Source organism: Podarcis bocagei (genome assembly GCF_964188305.1).
Source record: "Podarcis bocagei genome assembly, chromosome: 4".
Taxonomy (NCBI): domain Eukaryota; kingdom Metazoa; phylum Chordata; class Lepidosauria; order Squamata; family Lacertidae; genus Podarcis; species Podarcis bocagei.
The window spans coordinates 76,399,406-76,418,089 of record NC_138128.1 but is presented as its reverse complement, the minus strand read 5'-3'; the positions used below and the strand labels follow the sequence as shown (position 1 = coordinate 76,418,089).

The following is an 18,684-nucleotide window of genomic DNA, read 5'->3' as shown; positions in this document are numbered from 1 at the left end:
TTGGTCTGCCATAGTCAAAATAAAAAAATTCCTTCCAGTAGCACCTTAAAGACCAACTAAGTTAGTTCTTGGTATGAGCTTTCGTGTGCATGCACGAATCTGAAGAAAGCTCATACCAAGAACTAACTTAGTTGGTCTTTAAGGTGCTACTGGAAGGAATTTTTTTATTTTAAAAACTGATATTTCATGATCCTCACAAAGCTGCACTGTTTTTCAACACAGGTAACTCTCATCTTAAGCGAGTGTTTGGTCCCAGGCCCCCCCCCCCCGCTGCTTACCTGGCTTTGGAAACGTGATGTGAGGACTCTTGACATGCTGCCTCCTGGTGCCTACCCAAAGCCATGAAGGCCCACAATCACAGCTGTGCATGGGTGGGGTAAATAAATGGAGGGTGGGTTTCCTCCTCTCTCCATTTATTTATTTATTTTCCTTCCCCACCGTGCAAAGCTGTGATCGTATGAGTAAAGTAAGCGGAAGATGTGTGTTACCTGTATTCTATTCTGACCTCCCCCAGAGCCAGCCAATTAAGGAAGGGGATGCTTATTTATCTATGTGTAAGCATCAATTGTTTTAAAATTCATTATTTTAAAAATGTTTAAAGCCTCATTATTTGCTTCAAGCTTCTAAAACATTCCAGGTGAGCTGCAACAAGTATCTAATAATATTTAACCATTAGATCTGTAGGTAGCATTTTTTAGAAATGGGAGGTGTACAAGGTAGAAAACTGACAGGAAACTCAGGCAGTTCATTATAATAATATGAGAATATTACTCAAGCTAATCAGGTGGTTTGCCTTTCCCATGAGATTTAAGTCATTTACTAATGTGAAAAACACATTCTTTAGAAGACGTGACCTCCCTCACCCTCCTTTCCTTGCAAAGGTCAAAGGGTTCTGAGAGTAATGTTAAGCAACTAGTAGTGCTGCCTAACGTAGAAATTAAATTTATGGGATGTTTAGGTGTAATTACCAAAACAATCATGCCCAAGCTTGCTCCTCATTGCCCTAGTTTTTAGGGTGCATTTTCATACATTCAATGTATACGTGGGGAAACCATGGTTGTTTATGAACTGGCTTAACTATAAAAACAGAAATAAATCAAAACACAAGTATCACTTTATATGTAAAGGTTATGGCATACTGTTAGCATGGATTTTATGTAGTAGCTATACAGTACCTCCTTTTCCAATTCAGGATCGCAATAGGCCACATGTTTTAAGTGGCACCCCATATGCTCATTTTTCACCTATGATGCATGCTGCATTAAAAGAAACAGACCTCTGTGAACCCAAGTAAATAATGACCTATACAGGTCTACCATAAATTTATATTTTTGCTTCTTCTGTCTCTGGATTCTTTAAATCAATAAAATGATATTAATAAAAACACACATCTATCATTCTACAAGTTACTTTCATTGCCTTAGGAAGCTGTTGTCAAAGATACTGTGAACCAGATTGGGCTACAGACTATTTTTAGCCCTACTGCAAAATGCCATGTTAGAAACAAGGGACAATTTAGAACCAACTATCTTTGCAAAAGTAATAATAAAGGGGAAGCGAGAGAAAGGAAATTTCTGCTAGTAGGATGAAGATATGTATATTACTATTACAACCTCCTTTTTATACTGACACTCAGAACAACAGTCTTGTTTGGGTCTCCATGCAGAACTAAATTCCATTCATATGAGAAAAAACAGACCAGCCGATCCTTCTCTGAAAGACTTTAAAAAAGCAAGAGTTCCTAACACAGAATTCAGCTGCTCAATCTCTCCACTCCCAACTCCTGACACACACACACACACACACACTTCGATTTCCTGTCTGCAGCAGGAAATATATTTACTTAATTGCAGGAGGCGTTGTATCATTCTGCGTCGTCTACCAGTCCTTTCAGAAATAATCTTAGAACTGTTCTTAATTATTTTGTGATGTTTTGTAGTTCAAGTAGATATTTACTACAGATTTTTTTTTATACATTTCTTATTGCTAGAATTCAAATTAAGAATAATTTAGGCACTTGAGAAAGCTAGGAAACAAGGTTTAGATCCTAGATTTGTATCCTATCAAATGCTGAAACCACTGGAAACAAAATAATTACAAGTTTTTAAAAGATGAGGAAGCAGGGAATGAGGTTTGACACATTTTTGCTATATTCTTCTTTAAATATCCAAAGGCATACACTGTTGACAGAACTTTTAAGTAGCTTTTATTAATATAAGGCAAGATTTAGAAATCATTCATAATATATGGAGAGCTACAACGCTAACCTTATTTTACTTCAAAATACCTTTCATTAATATTTAAAATTTTCACAAGACATGCCAGCCAGCAAGTAAGCGATTTCTAGTGCTTGTCGCAATATAGAATTCAACACAAATATATGTACAGGGAACAAAATCTAACCTTACAATTACACAAATTAGAGTCTCTCCCCACCTCCCCCACCCCAAGAACCTAGGCTTGGCTGAGCAGATTACAGCTCTCTTTGTCATCAGCAATGTGTGTGTTAACGACTAAGAAATCCTGCAACTGAAGCACTTACTGCGTTCCCAGATCTGGGTCATGATAATTTCTGCCAAGGTCGCTTACATAACAAAGCAGTCTTCAAAGATACAAAGGAACCGTCAGCTAGCAGTCCATAGGAGAGAAAATGTCTGGAACAATACTTTTTCGTCTGCACATACACTGCCTTACAGCCGAGCAGACACGGAAAGGAGAAGCTATCCCTCTGCTTACGACATGTTGAAAGAAGGGAAGAGGCGGTGCTCTGTGAACTGTAACTAATCCCCCGTCACAGGTGGTGATGGAGTCACTTCCAGCACGAGTCACATTACTGATTACTCATTTGGCTGGGCTGGCCAGGGAGCCTGGGTCATAATTTTAACTACAGACAAAGCCAGACTAAAGGAGAGACTGGCAGCTCAAGTTTAATATCCCTGTACAGAAAATGCAGGTATCGGGTTTCCACTTTCCTGAATTACTTACAGACTATTCAACGTACGTTTACTCAGATTTAGTGAAACTTGTTCATGTAGGATCGCAGGCCCAGCAAAAAAATGGTGCATATATATGGTGCATATATAGGGATTCCTCCCTGCACAGGGGAAGTTCTATAGCCCAAATAATCTAGCAACATAGTTTTGAACTTTTACTAGAGTGCAAGTCTCTAAATTGTGTTGTTATCTGCTCAACTCTTCGTGTCTCATTATAAAGAGTAGTGTAATTTGGGGACAACCAAACTCCATTTTAAGCTGCATTACAGCAGCAGTTTGACTTCACTCCCAGAGGTGCACACCATTGTCTCTCAAGACAGACGGATGCCAACAACAGCCAACTGGTGCTTTGAGCTCCTTGGAGGAAAAGCAGGATGCAATTTTGACAAACATTGGGACTGGAGTTCTATGCAGCTGTTCTACCTACAACTTGGCATTGGTTTGTTTATATTAATGTAGCTTTGGAGGAACTAGCAGATACTAGGGAGCCAAGGATGACAAAGTCAATTATTCCATTGTATGTTTGTGTGTTGGGGCCACGTCTTAAATTATAAAACCAATTTTAAATTCAACACATTCTGAAATACATTAAAACAAAGGGAAAATATTGCTGCACTGGGGGAGGGATTTGTTTTTTTTAACTTAATTCTTAAATGAAAGTACAATGCTCTAAGTCTTTAAAATAAAAAGGTAGAGTGTAAGCCCTGTAGCTGGCCAAAACTGATTGTCAAGGCAAGTAATATGCTGTGATGCCTCATGGCTCTAAAATACATGTGATCTAAGGGGCATGTGGATATTGCTAAATTTTGGGACTCATGTGATGGTGAACATTTTATCTACTAAACCTTCAAAAAATCCGTTTACGGATACTGGAATATTAGAAGTCTCCCTTTTATAACTATGGGTGTAGACATACATTTTGAGCAGTATGCAGCTGCACCTGACTATTATTAGACCACAGCACATTGCACTTCTATTGGTATACATACATTTAAAATACCATATGAAATAAAAAGGGTTCAATGGCTATCCTGGCACATGGAATTATGGAATAAGACATGGTAAGAAACAGAACACATCTGGGAAAATACAGACTACTCAAAAGAAAGAAAGAAAGAAAGAAAGAAAGAAAGAAAGAAAGAAAAAACTGAAAGCAGCATTGCTCTGTACATAGCAAATGTATATGCAAGTAATTCCAAGTCAGAAGATATTAGTGGGGCACTTCTGTTGAGCTTACCAAACTAAATACAAGTGGATATAATGGTATATGCCTATCACTAGCCTTCACAATGGGAGCAGAAAAATACTGACAAAGCATTATTTTAGCCTTTCCCAAGCTAATGCCCTTCAGATGTTGTTGGGTTCCAACTTCCACCTTCCCTGATCACTGGCCATGCTGGATAGATGGGAGACGTAGTCAAAAATATATGGTTAGGGAAGGCTGCTTTATTTATCAAGCCGGGGAAACATGCAAAGAGAAAGATCTGATGATTTTTCTGTTATCTATCCAGGAAACAATAAGGCTAAAGTAAAGTTAGCAGTCACGCTCACATACATTTTGGAGGTCAATTTGTTAAATCAAGAGGTAGTAACTAACTGGAAAGATAAGTAAGTTATTTTAAGACTTGTTTCTCAAAGATATAATGAAAAATTGATGGTACAAAAATGGCATGTCACCAAGGTGAAAGCAGTCATATCATGTTAAAGTCAAGATAGTCTAGAATGAAGAACAATGGACTAAATGTGTTTAAGCCACAGAAACTAGTAAGCAAAGTCCAAAGAGAACCTCAAACAAAGGGTCCAGGGAGAATTGCCTTTTTCTAAGGAGACTACTTGGCACACTGGAGTATTAGTAATATGAAAAACAAGCAGCTTTAAAAAGAAATCGTAATAGTTTACATCAAGCAAAAATGTTTAAACCTAGCACATACAAAATGTAGCTAGGGAGTGATGCACTAAACCCCAGATAATCCTGTGTCAAAATGAGACTATTTTACTCTTAGTTCAGAATGGGAAATCTCCAGCTCATGGACTGAATTTGACCCACAAGGCCATTTCCCCCCAAAGCACACCAACCTACTCCCTACCAGATGATATGTGTGACATCAGGTGCAGGGCAGGTAGAGAGATTCAGCTGGATTAGCGGCATTATTTGACTTCCCTGTGGCAAACTTACTCATGTAGCTGATCGGTGTAGGAAGCAGCTTTCCAGCCCTATGTTCTTTGCTTCCCAAATGGCAAGCATAGGGCTGGTAAAAGCCCCTTGTGCTGTAGTTCTCAAGTGCCTGAAAATCAGTTGGTTGTTGGGACAACCTATCCATCAAGCATCTGACATCATAATGTCAGATTACTGACAGATGGGTGGTCCTGCCCACCTATCAAGTTGGCCTGTGTGGGTAGGAGCAGGTAAGGATCTGGCCTCCCTGGCCAAAAAGGTTCCCCACCCCAGTTGCAGTGGAACACAGTAAGGCACAGGAATATAGGAAGTTGCCCTATACAGAGTCAGACTAATGGTCCATCTAGCTCAGTCTGCAGTGACTGGCATAAACTCTCCAGGATTTCAGCAAAGGATCTCTCAGCCCTACCTGGAGATGCTGGGGTTTGAACCTGCAATCTTCTGCACACAATGCAGATGCTGTCCTACTGAGCTACTGCCCTGTCCCCAACCTCAGAGATAAATTGCTGCATTGAAGTATAGCTATGTTAAATGAAGTCACATTAGCAATCCCTACATGGAACCTGTACAAAACTAATCCCTCCAAGAACCTTCTGCGGCTGAATGTTCTTCTCAGAATAAAGGAGCTAGCAAAATCTGTACTGAAACATTATTTCTTGCTCAAAAATAGAAAAAAGGAAGAAGTATGGCAGTCAAGGCAGTAATGGGCTGAAAACAGTAGGATTCTTGCTTAAAATACACTTTCAACAGTCTTAGCCTGTAAGAAGTGATGGTATTTCAGATGTCCTTATTGCATTTTTTCATTCATCATTCTGCACTAAAGTATAATAATGTGTGAATTTTGTAATCAAGCGAATGACAGGGCTGGTGTCCCCCCCCCCCCATTCTGATAGCATCAGTAAGCAAATGCATGGATCAGTTTTGAAATATATCTTTCTATGTTGAATGTGCAAGTACGTCAGCAGGCTACTCCCAATGTTACAAAATATACATGTTCACAAGTGTACACCTGTCTGCACCATACACAAGGAATTGTTACACACAATTCATCCCCACACTTCAGAGGTGGGAAGACTGAATTTTGTTGCGGTAAACTGAAAGGCAATATAAGCCAAAAGAAACCTGCTTAGAGACAAGGAGTACGTTTAGAGTGTGAACACTGCTGAGCTTGCTCACATCACAGTCACTCTTCATTCTTATTCCATTCATCCTTTGTTTTGAGGTTCCATTAACTGTATTTTGGTAGAAACATTATTTCACGTGCCTTTAAAACACAAAAAACATGCGGTGATGTGACATAGTGGTTAAAAAGCATATGTCCTAAAGCTCACATTTGGCTACCTTACAATGCTGGGGCAAATGCAAAACATTCCAACCACTTGTTCTATTGATATTTTCTCCAGCAATAATGGAACAAATCTCCAAATTAACTTACATTATTTCGCCATAAGGACCAAAGGTGAGCCACAATTTAAAATACAACTTGAAAACTGTTTAAAACAAATTACTATCACAAGAAATTATTTTTATTGATTTCTTTCCCTCCACTTCTAAACTGGGATGTTATTTTAAACAACCACAAATAAGCAGTGGCAACAGCAACAACAACAGCAACAACTTGATGTTGACACTACAATTCATTGGTGCACAAAATACCTGTGCAAAATGTTTCATTTCTCTATAATGACAAGACAAACATGTATTAAAACGCAATCAAAACTGACAGGCAAAGTTTGTATATCCATGTATTAATAGCATTCAACAAGCAATACATTAGTATCTGTTGCATTAGTAGTCCTACTAAAAATATAGGTCTTGTTTAAAGCTCAAGGGACTTGTTTTCATGATCAAAGCTAGAGTCATTTTTTCCTCTGAATCAACCATCTAAATTTTACACATCAGGGAATTCTTAGGCATCTTACTCCCTTTCCTACAACCTCAAAACCATTTCAGCAGTTTGCTGCTGTTAACCCTAAATTCCATTGACTATTCATATCACAGTCTGCATGCCCAAAGTAGGAAAGAAAGTGAAGAACCCTCTGAGTATCCACAGGATTTTTAACATTTTACCTTACTACAAACACTAGCTAATTGGTGTGTAAACTACAGTGATGTAAAGGCATCACAACAAATTGTGTTAGAATGACCTAAACAAGCAACAGCACTTGGATAGTTTAAGTATTTTACCTATGTTCTTCAAGAAAACTATGACACAGGGTTGGTGCAGATGTAACACTGCCTGTTTCTTAACTATCAACTAAGGGATGGGGACAAACAGCTGTTTCATGCTAACTTCTAATGTGCAAAATTTCCTTACTGCCCTAACAGTGGTTAAAAGGTTGCAAACTGCTGCTAATGGGGGTTCTTGAAAAAAGGGGTGTGCTAATTTTCGCTTAACTAAGATTAAATAAACAAAACCTGGAAAGCATGGTGCCCCCTACGTTCAGCCTCCTTAATACAGAATATTCTACCACAACAGGATCTTGTCATCTCATTCTATGCTTATGTAAACCAGACCTAAGAAAATACAGTATCTGCATGAATATAAATGCAAGGCTAGTTCAAACTCGTAAATGTGTGCTACTTGAACAGAGTTTAATTGTGGCTGCTACATTCTAATACCTCACCAGCAACTGTTTTGCAGTAAAAAAAAATTGATTGAAGTAAAAAAATGCAGGCAAAACTGAGCAACTATGTAAATGTAGAGTGAGAGTGACTGCGTAACGTACACCACAATTTATTTCAGAAACCAGCATTACAAAGTATTGAGGTATACAAACTTTCACACTTGACAAACTTCATTTAAAGTTATAGATTTTATAATATTTCATTAAGCCACCATTTGCTTCATCTCACAGTCAGGCATTAACTGTCAAGCAATCCATACCATAACCTTAAAAAAACAAAACAAACAGAGCTCTCTTTGTTTCTTGGCATTGCCAGTCCCCCTATGGACCAAAACAGCACACAGAACTGCACTTAGCAAACAATCCATGACCTTCAATTACTGTCTTGGCTTACAGCCACGGTACTAGTGTATTTCTGCTAACAGTGTGCCCTACTTTACAGAAAAGTTATTCAATGTGGCTCAAACACAAGCTCAGTTTTCCTTTATGAAAGAAAAACTGATCCTAATGATTTGTGACTTCAGCATATAAAAGAAATGTTAGTAGTCGTGAGGATCTAAACATGTACATATAGCATCTGAGTATGCAGAATGGTGGTCAAAGTTCCCTTGAGAGTTTAAACTATACGGCAAGATTATAAAAAAAGAATTTTTTGTTTGATAAGCATTAATAGCTCCTAAGGTTGAAGAAAGACTAAGATAGATTTCTTTCTGTCTCAAAGAACTCTTATGAACTTTTATCAAGAAATGCTACTTGCATGTGCTAGCGTTTGTTCATTAACCTCTACAGAAATTGTGAAAAATATTTATATATAACTCTGCTAGAGGAGCTGCTCTGTACTGCCAACAGCAACGCTTCACTGCAACTCCTTTGCTGAAGTGTAGAACAAGATGGATAGCCAGCTGGAGGGCTTTTATCTGCAACTTGGATGACAGCCAGCACTGAAAATGTGAGTCACTTCTGGAAGGCTGAGAGCATAACAGACCCAGAGAACAGCAGAAGAAAGGGAAAATTGAAAATGCACACTTCCTTCCAAGACATATTCTAGTTCAACATTACTTTTACTTATTTAAAAGTTCAGAGAGAGAGAGAGAGAGAGAGAGAGAGAGAGAGAGAGCGCTATAAACATAACACTTTTGTTGAAATCTTATATTATCATTATTATCATTATTCTGCTGTTGAAACAGACCCCAAATATATGAAAGACTGCCCTAGAGACCTTCTGGGAGTAAAGAAGGAGAGGCTTTGGCACCACCCACCAAGCAAAAGCTGGGGGGAAGGGCAGTATCTGTGGCAGTGCTGAAGTTGTATAATGCCCTCCCTACAGGTGTGTGTGGCACCTTCAGTATACAGTTTTTGTTGTAAGCTGGGGGGGGGGGAGAGAGAGAGAGAAAGAGAGAGAAAGAGAGAGAGAGAGAGAGAGAGAGAGAGAGAGAGAGAGAGAGAGAGAGAGAGACTCTATATGGACCCACTTTATTCTTGAGATTGTCCATGTTGGGATGGCATGCTAAACCTTGGTTTAGCTTGGTGGTGCAGCAGCTGGGGGATGGGGGGGGATTAGGAGGAACAAAGCAGCTATGAGCTCTTTTCAGGGAGCCTGCATATTCATATTAACCCAACGTTTGGCTAAGTGTGTTGTTCGGACCAGGCAAATCTTGTGTAAAAGGGAATACAGTGGTGCCTCCGTTCCGGAGCCCCATTCGCAACATGAACAGAATGCAACCCGTGTCTGCGGGTCGCGATTCGCCACTTCTGCACATGCGTATGACATCATTTTGAGCGTCTGTGCATACATGAGCGGCGAAACCCGGAAGTAACCCTTTCCGGTTCTTCTGGGTCGCTGCGGGACGCAACCTGAAAAGATTTAACCTGAAGCGTCTTTAACCTGAGGTATGACTGTATTTGTACTATTGGCTTTTGCAGCAGGGTTAAGATCCAGAGAAGAGAAATTGGAGGGAACAAAATAATTTCAGGAATTTGAGGGAACATGATTATCGTGTTTATTGCTCTTTCTTTCTTGTACTGGAGGTGCTGCTGTCGTTATACAGTTAAACAACCATGAAGTTTAGCGATGAAAAGTAAGTAAATCACCTAGAAACATTTTGTATTAGGTGACAAAGAAATTGAGTTAATAAGAGTTTTGTGTGTATTAATTGGTCTGTGTCCTATAATACTGAGAATAAAGTGATTTGATCAACAGCTAGTGGCCCTTTCCATTTATGCCCTGGCACTTCCAGTCAGGAATAGAGAGGTGTACATTTAAATGAGCAGCTCTAGTGCAAGGTCCTCTTAGTAAGCTGTACTATGTACAAAGGTAGCTACACAAAAGAGATGCATTTACTGATTGAAGCTTGTACCATGCTAGAAAACGTTCCTGCATCAACATCATCATCACCACCATTAAAAAAAGCAATTAAAATTAAAAGTAATTTTCTTCAGGTAAATTGCTACATTTTAAAAAGGGAGGACAACAAACATTCTATTGATATAATGTTTGTGTAATACAGATTTAAAACCATATACTGGTGCTGTCTATAACATTTATACTAGAATATATCTTTTGTTTTATATAAGGCAAAGAAAAATATAGTCTAGTTTAGTTTATTTTTTTTAAAAATAATATTTATTAGTAGTTTCAAAGTTATAAAGAAAAAAGAAAACAACAATACAACAAAAAAGAAAAAGAAAAATAGAAAACACAAGAAAAAAGAAAACAACATAGATCCCAAATTACATATCTATAACTTCCATTTGCTTGTTTCATTGACCTCCTCACGCCTCTCTTTTTGTATTCTAGTTTAATTAATTATTTCAGCAAATTCTTTCCATCTTTCTCAATTTTTGTTAAAAAAATTATCTTGACAATTTAACTTAATAATTAGCTCAGCAATTAGGTCTAGTTTAGTTTAAGACAATTAGCAATATATCAGTGAAGAGATTATAAAGTGAAAGCAGTCACTTTGTTTACAAGGTTTGATTAAGAAAGCTTATCAGGCTAGACTGATAAAATTAAAGGCCTTTCCATATGAGGGGGGTTGGGAAGCAAGGTTGTGGTGGTGAAGGAAATGCTATACTACCACTAATCTTAATTCAGTAATAGGAGCACAATAATCCTTGAACAATTGATATGCACTGACAAACCCTTTTAACGGGGAGAAAAACCCTGCTGCAATGTTTACTGGCACGTGGCTGCTGACTGCAGCAGACTAGAAAGCTTCTGAGCTGGTTTCTACTAAATAGACATTTGGGCTTTCTGGGGGTGGGGGGAAATTCCTATGCAAATTAGAGTTATTTTCACCAGAAAATTTTCAGTTTGCATTGGAAAATTTTCTGATGAGTGACCTAATGTCATATATTTGACCTGCATTTAGTAAACAAAACCCCCCAAACCGAGCCACCCGCTCGGCAAGTCCCTGCACACTGCGCTAAACTGGCGCAGCGCAGGGACTCGCTTCCGTGGCACCGAAAATGACATCTGTAGATGCTGGAAATTGCGGGCATACGCACTCACGATCCGGCCCGTGGAAGGATCTCCGCTGGAGTGAGCTGGCCCAGGCAAGGTAAACCTTGCCGACCCCTGGTCTTTGAGGAAGAAGTTGCTGTTTTGTTGAAATGTGGGTTGGAAATTTTTCTGGTTGATTATTTTGTTTTGCAGATTTTTTTCCTGTTCTCCATTACCATGTGCTAAGCTCACAGATTCTATACTTTATGCCTTGGACTGGCCCTGCTCTTTAGCCCTGCTAATCCTTTTCTTTAACCTCAGTCTCACCAGTTCTGCTACCCACTCCTTCCCACATACTCTGTTTTGATTGCTTTCTGGAAGTGATTGCAACTTGACTTCTTAACTATAGATCCATTTTGCTTTTCAAAATATGCACCTCTTTTATTTAGGACCTGCTTGATCACCCCAAACATTTAATTTTGCAAGAAGACACCAGCCCTCTCCAAAGGAAGGCAGGGGAGAGATGGGTCTTTTTGCTTAAGGCAGCAGTGTGAGAATGTAGTATGGAGAGTAAAAGAAGGAGTAGACACGCAGTACGTTGGATGCTGAGTCCAGTAAGGCTAGAACAGATGGCATCCAGCTGGGTGTGACTGTGCTGCTATTCCTACCTCTCATCCCCTTAGCCCCAAGAGCTTTCGGACACCCAGCTGGCTTCCTGCTTTGGACATATTTATGGTGAGGGATCTCACAGCACCACTAGCCAGAAGTAACAGTTCACCCATTCTTTTACTCTCATGGGCTGGCTGTAATTCTAGCTGCTGGAGACACTGCTGTTATTGCTACTGCTTAGCATAAAAGCAAGGGAGAGGAGAGAAACCCCACTCTGAGGTGGTTGTTCTACAGTTTGCTCTCTGTAGTAGATGCAGACTGCCCATTGAATCTGTTATTTAGCAAAGTGTGTCTTCCCTGCCAGAAAGAGCACTGAATTAACTATATGCAATTTTTAAAAAGTAGAGGAAATCATGTTGCTTTTCATTACTGATATTATCTTCTTCTTTGGCGATCACTCGCAACAGAGTAAGATTGTCTTCCGTGACTATGGTCTTAACAGTGTGTAAAGAGGTGACTGTGGAGGCCAATTCTGGACCTACTGATATTGTAGGTACTATTCATTAGCACTATGATATTCACAAGATCACAATTTACATTGTACTAATTACAGATGTGCTAACTTTGAGGGCAGAGCAACTTACTTTCCTACAACAGGAGCAACATTTTCAAATTTGCTCTCAAGACTCCCCTATGACAACTCCACATTGCCAAGAACAAAAAAAGAGCACAAAACTTGTAAAGAAGGAGTTCTGTTCATGCAACAGAACTTTATCTTCCTCTTCTCTACACTGCAGGAACAGGACCCTCAAAATTTGTTCCAGATCTGATTTGTTCAAGAGCACCCAGGCAGGCCTTTGTGATATATCACTTCTTCCAAACAATGTATCAGTCCCAACAATTTCAACATGTAACATGGGTTTACACACAAAATCAAGGTGAATTACAACTGGTATAATTCCTGCTCACTAAATTAATTGCAAATGTTTAACTTTTAGCTTCTACTAGTCCACTGGTCTTCAATTAATAAACTGCACCCCAGGCTAAGGTGGGTTACAAAATAATTTTAGAATGGTTTCTGTAATGAGAGCAAAAAAGAAAAACAGCTTCTAAATGCGAGAAGAAAAAGAAAGAAGACAGAGCTTATTTACTGTTTAAATAATTGTGAAGTGAGAAGGAAAATTCAGCAGCTGCTAGTTCTCACTCCTCTACAAGTTGCACTGACCCAAATTCCCACTTTTCTGCTAATGGTAAAAGGGTCTTGTACCTGATTCACACATGGTCATTCTAGCTCTTAAAAATCAAGGTGAAAGATGAACCTGTGTAGTGAAAAAATAAAAGTGGGTCTCATGTTGTAGACTGAGATTAAGCATGGGTCTGAAAGGGATGAACACAAGTGCACTAATAAACTAAAATCAGCAACATTTTCTTTTCTTTTCACTATATTTTCCCTAAGGCAATTTATATACCCCATCTTATATACTAAGATGTGATGAGGAAATTAAGCCAGTGAGTCATCCCAGCACCCTCATATGACCTTTAGTCTTTGCTGGCACTACAGAGATGCCACAGAACATGCAGGCTGCTCAGTCAAGCACATGCTGAGTCTCATTTCCATTTCAAACAAACAGCATTTCTTCTGTACCATTACATCTAGGCCAACTGCAATAAGCTGTCAAAATCTAAATGGAAGACAAACCCAGAAGGGATCCCATGCCTTATGCCTTGTATGCCAAGGTCAAATCATTCTGTATACAGTAACTATGTTCAACAGAAGTGAAAATGTTTTCAGTGTTTCACGCAGTTTGGGAAATTGTGTGCTTTCAATATAACTTACAACATAAGAATATTTTTGACAATGTGCTTCAAGGCAACTTTCAGATACTGCAATAAATACTCTTCAGTGTGGCAGTGAACATTTAGACTTCTTTGTAGCAATGAATTTCACAGAAAAACTTTAGTTTGTGAAATCCGTCCTGTCTTTACAATGGGGAAATAGGTCAACTGCATCACTTCTGACAATGTCATAGGAATATTTTATACTTCCTCTGACAGCAAAATGGGAACACAGTATCTGCCTTGTTAATAAACTTGAGGAGACAGTGCAGAACAGTGCATGCACACATACATTCTAGTAAACATAATGATGCAGCAGAGAAAACATAGTCCAATCATAAGATGACGTTTAAATGGAACTGTATTGTTTTCAATAGACTCAAACCTTCTGTAAGCATATGTCAGCTAGCAGCACAATACTGTATAAATTAAACCAGTGTCCTGAAAATGTCATTCAACCAACTAAAAGTTCTTCACAAGAACGGTACAGAAGCTTACAAGCTTCAAATGAAAATCAGTCTTTTCATTTGCTATAGAAATCACACGTGCCTGCTAAACTGCTAGCCTTGCCAACAGGTAGTACATTTTCTGCAATAAACTAAGAACACAAACCTGCAGGCACCTGTTGCCTTTCTGATTCTGAATATGAATGCTTCCAATCTACAGCTATGAAGACAATATTTTAATATTGCAAGATAGAATTAACATTCTGTATTAGGAATACACAGTTTCTAAACCACAAATGAACATCTCAATGTGTGAAAGACACAGTCCCCTTGTCCTCATCATGGCTACAGTTCTTCCACTTCCTCACTGACCCCCCATCCCTGCAAGCAAGTCTCTTCACAGCAGCAATTCCTACTCTTTGTCCCTTAATATACACCTTAATTCTATCCCAGATATATTGCTTATCTTTCTTACCCAAACTGTTCAATGATACCCAAGAAAACTCAAACTGGAGGTCCCAAGCAGCACAGAACAAAGTGCACAGAAATTCAGGAGGAAATACATTAAATCAACCAAAGGCCCTAAAAGGGCTGCAGCTTGGCCAGTCATCCCACATGCATTGGTTATGCTTGTTGTACTAGCCATAAAGATCTTATAGTCTCAGAAATGATCTTCTAAGAGCTTTAAGACTTTTATATAAGCTTTACTAGAGATTCCAAATGCACAATTCAGTTGCCATTCCACTTCAGTGTGTAAAAAAGGTAACAAGTGATCTTTCTTCTGAAGAAATTAAATTGCTTAAATAGAAATGCTCCTGCAGTCCACCAAAAATAAGAAATCTGTAAAACATTTGCAAGACATTAAGTCATTCCTCTGCATTAACTAAAAATGGTGAACCTGTTGGACCACCAGTTGGGCGGAAACATGCTAAAATTATATTATGGTGATCCAACTCATACAGAAATGAATGTGTGCCTGCACCCACCCTCCCCTTGTGGGCATGGCATCAAGCAAAACTTTCCTGGTTTCCCAAAACATTGTTTCCCATCATTTCAAAACTGGTAAGAGCTCCCTACAAGGCATAATAAGATCCTGGTTTTATATCCTGTTTTTTTGGGAGCCTTAAAACACATCCTACTGATTTAGACACCACAGGAGACTGGTTTAATAAACCAGAAAAGCTTCACTGAAGCCAAATGCACAAGGAAAGAGACAAGGAGTGTATAGTTATATAGCTTCTAAGTAAAGATCTAAAAATCTGAAATCTGAAAAACAAAGAATCTGATGTAGTTCAAGGGGGTCTCTGTGTGAAATAGGCCGTAAGCCAAACATAGACTGTATAGTTATGTATTTGGTAAAGGAATTAAGCATGTAAATCTGGAGGTGGGGTGCTTACAGCTTACTGAATACGCAAATGTTTTTCATTTCATTGCCTCAAAATTATAACTAAGGCATCACCTACTAATTTTAACCACCCTCCATTCAGAAACACTAGAACTACACTGCAATATTCCTGTAACAATAACACAGCCATGAGATTTCAAATGGAAACAAGTGACTATGGAATTAATGAGGAAGATCCACACAAACAAAGGAAGCAAAGTCAAAGCCTTTTCCTATACAGGCCCTTCAATCTTATTTTTATTCTCTCTCCAACCAACCTTCCAACCTCAACCAACCTTCCAGCACCTAAGGAAGAACAACCTAGAAAATTGGCCCCCAAAAGAGGCTGACAGGAATTGGCTAATATAGCTCTCTTCCAATATCTAGAAACAGCTGTTTTGATTTTAAAAGACTAAAAAAACACAAAAATATTCCTCCACCTCACCCTCTAAGTATCCACCCACCCTCTAACAGATAAAGTATGGATTTTAAAAAGTGTTCCTTTCAGGAAAGAGAAAACAGGGAAGGGAACAGACTTTGCCCAGAGAGTCAAGCCTCTGTGTACTGAGTATGGGCTGCTCCCTAGTGGTCTCCTCCCTCTGGCCTAGCTAGCAAGGAGTCGACAACAGAACTTGCAGCGGCCAAATAACTTCTAGGACTCAATGTTGTTGTCTAAAACTTGATTGGTGTATATTTTGATTATTTTTTTAACCCTGAACTTTAATATTCTGAAATGTTTCTATTGCTTTTTGTTAAACTAACACAAGGGCTAAACATTGAGACTCCATAATGATAACAAGGTAGCCATGGGCCTCAATGGAATAACTAAGCAATACTGTATATGCACGCTAATGTCATTTCTCTAACCCTGCTGGTAAAGGCAATATGAACCAATAGGTTGAGGGAGGCAGAGAAGTGGGGCCCAGAGCAGTTTGTATCCTTTGCACCACTGTTAAAAAGAATTTCAGTATCTTACCAGTGCAGGCCACTGAATATGCTTGGTCTTTGATCCCTGAGTCTGGCTAGGATCCTTTCTCTTTGCCCAGACCAGCTGGTACTCCACCAAGAAGGCTGCAAAATCTTCATAAACTTTAACCCATTCTCGTTTTTCCCATTCAAGGTCATCAAATTCCACATATACCTGGGGAAATAAAGTAGTTGGAGAAACATTATTGCAATGATACACATACTTTAACAGCAAGACCATAATATCTTATTTCTTTGATTTTAGACTGCTCCTAAGCAAAATCATCAGAATGATAAGTCCTGAGCTGCTGATGTGGTCCATCACCACACTAGCCTAGGTCAGTATTTTTCAACCACTATTCTGGTGACTTCTGTCTGGTGAGCTTTTGTTTTTGATTCTGTGTTCCATTAAAAAAAACCAACAACATTCATTTGATTACTTCTTCCTCCAAATTCATTTTCCTTTTATGTCATGTATTTTCAAGTTATAATCCTGGGGGCAGTAACTGTCTTGTTAAGTGATCTGTATGGCTGCTTGGAGCCTTTTTTGGCTGAAGAGCAGGATAAAAATTATTTAAATACATATTCTAATTTGTACCTGTGTGAGAGTATTTAAGTAATAACCAAGTTTGGGAACAATTCAGAATTATGCTTAATTTGTTTTCTAGCTCTAATCTACACTAGTTGTTGCCTCACTAGTTGGAGGCAACAAAATCGACAAAATTTAGCAATGTCTGCAAAATGAAATTCCTATATGTTTCAAATTAAGTTCTTTATTTCTGAAGAATTGTGTTCCTCATCTTTTTTTGCGAAGTAAGTTTTTGTGCTCCTTCAGTGATAGGCTACCCCTGTGGTTATAAATAAAGGTTTATATAACCATGCTTAGAGCACCTTAAAATTTAAGGGTAACTTACGAATTGTGTCACAGCAACCCTATATAGGCCAGATTTGTTGCAGCAAGATGCAGATAGGTGTATGCAGATAGAAGAAGAGTGGCCAAATGGATTTTCCTTTGAAGTTTAATGTCAGGAAACAGTAATGAGGAGCAGATCCTAGCTTTGCGGTCAGTTTAAGAAAAGGTTCCACAATTCACATTAGCACTACAATTACAAGACACTTTCCCTACCATCTGCCCCTCATTCTGATTTACTTAAGAGGTCTTTGTTTCCAATAGTAAAAAAAAAAAGAGAGAGAGAGAAAAGAGCAGTATAAGGTTTTATACATATTGGACCACTTGCAATGTTAGTCATACTCTGAGTAGACTCATTTAAATTGTTTAAGGCCATTGGTTCTGATGGGTCTAGTCAGAGGATGACTAACCATGGATATCACCCACTGTACATCTCAGACTGAAACAAGATTATTGTAATTCCATCTTTTCAAAAACCCCAAATTCTGTGCACTCAAAAGCATTTATAAAGCTCTTAGGAATATTAGCACCTGCAGGAAAAGATCCAGCCTTGGAGCTGGTGGTATTGTCAAAGTATTCATCAGATAACTCACATTTTCTTGAAGCCTAACTAGTAGAGTTTAAAATGAACAATACAGGCTCTGTTTTCCTAAACTCCTACAGCTAAGCAGCTGCATCTTCCTCTTAAATACTGCTAGAAAAGCTGCCTTCACAGAGAGTCATACAACATCCAGTTCTTAGCCAATAGCTCCAGATGGGCTGTGTTTTGATTTGTAAGGAAAAAAAGCATTTCATACACACATGCCCCCAGAAAAGTATGAGACACCAGAATTACATAATTGTCAAAGGCAATAACAAATTCAAGCAACAGAAGTTCACTTCTTTGTTACTGCAAAATGTACTTATTTCACAACTTGTGCTAAGAAGGTACATATGACAGAGATGTTAGCACAGCAATTGAAAATGTTTTTAGATGCTTAATACTTAAAATACGTTCACACAAACTTGTAGACATTGCAACAGTTATATCTAACAACTTTTAGAAGTACCTGTCTGGAAACTCTTTTCAAGAATTAGAAACACTTAGAAAACAAAACAAAAACTGCTAAAATTGCAATGCTGTGTTACTAAGACAATGTAGGTTTTCTGCCAACATGAGAGGAAAAAAACTGTCTAGCCTACTGATCACACCGAGTACTGGCAGTTTTTCAAACATCTGCTAAAGGTCAGGTTTCGCCTGCATGGAACCAATCAATGGAGCTACACAACTCTTAGCTCTATACTCAGCTAAAAGA

General features: G+C 38.6%; 1 protein-coding gene and 1 long non-coding RNA gene across 5 annotated transcripts in view; one reads left to right on the top strand and one right to left on the bottom strand.

The window, feature by feature from the left end:
• The window catches only part of JMJD1C (jumonji domain containing 1C), a 123,690-nt gene that overhangs the window by 64,689 nt on the left and 40,317 nt on the right, over positions 1–18,684 (bottom strand). For 3 of the 4 annotated variants that reach the window (XM_081190799.1, XM_081190797.1, XM_081190798.1), the window contains exon 2: positions 16,490–16,654. Coding sequence is in view for 2 of the 4 variants with exons in the window: in XM_081190797.1 (XP_081046923.1) it covers positions 16,490–16,654 (165 nt within the window). In the remaining 2 variants the exon portion in view is untranslated. Of the gene's footprint in view, positions 1–5,169; positions 5,241–16,489; positions 16,655–18,684 lie in introns of those variants that run through there. The other variant, XM_081190800.1, reaches the window with a different exon arrangement.
• On the top strand, positions 8,665–16,900 carry LOC308585384. Its single transcript, XR_014007356.1, has 3 exons — positions 8,665–8,745; positions 9,825–9,874; positions 16,745–16,900. It is a non-coding gene; the product is annotated as an uncharacterized lncRNA (long non-coding RNA).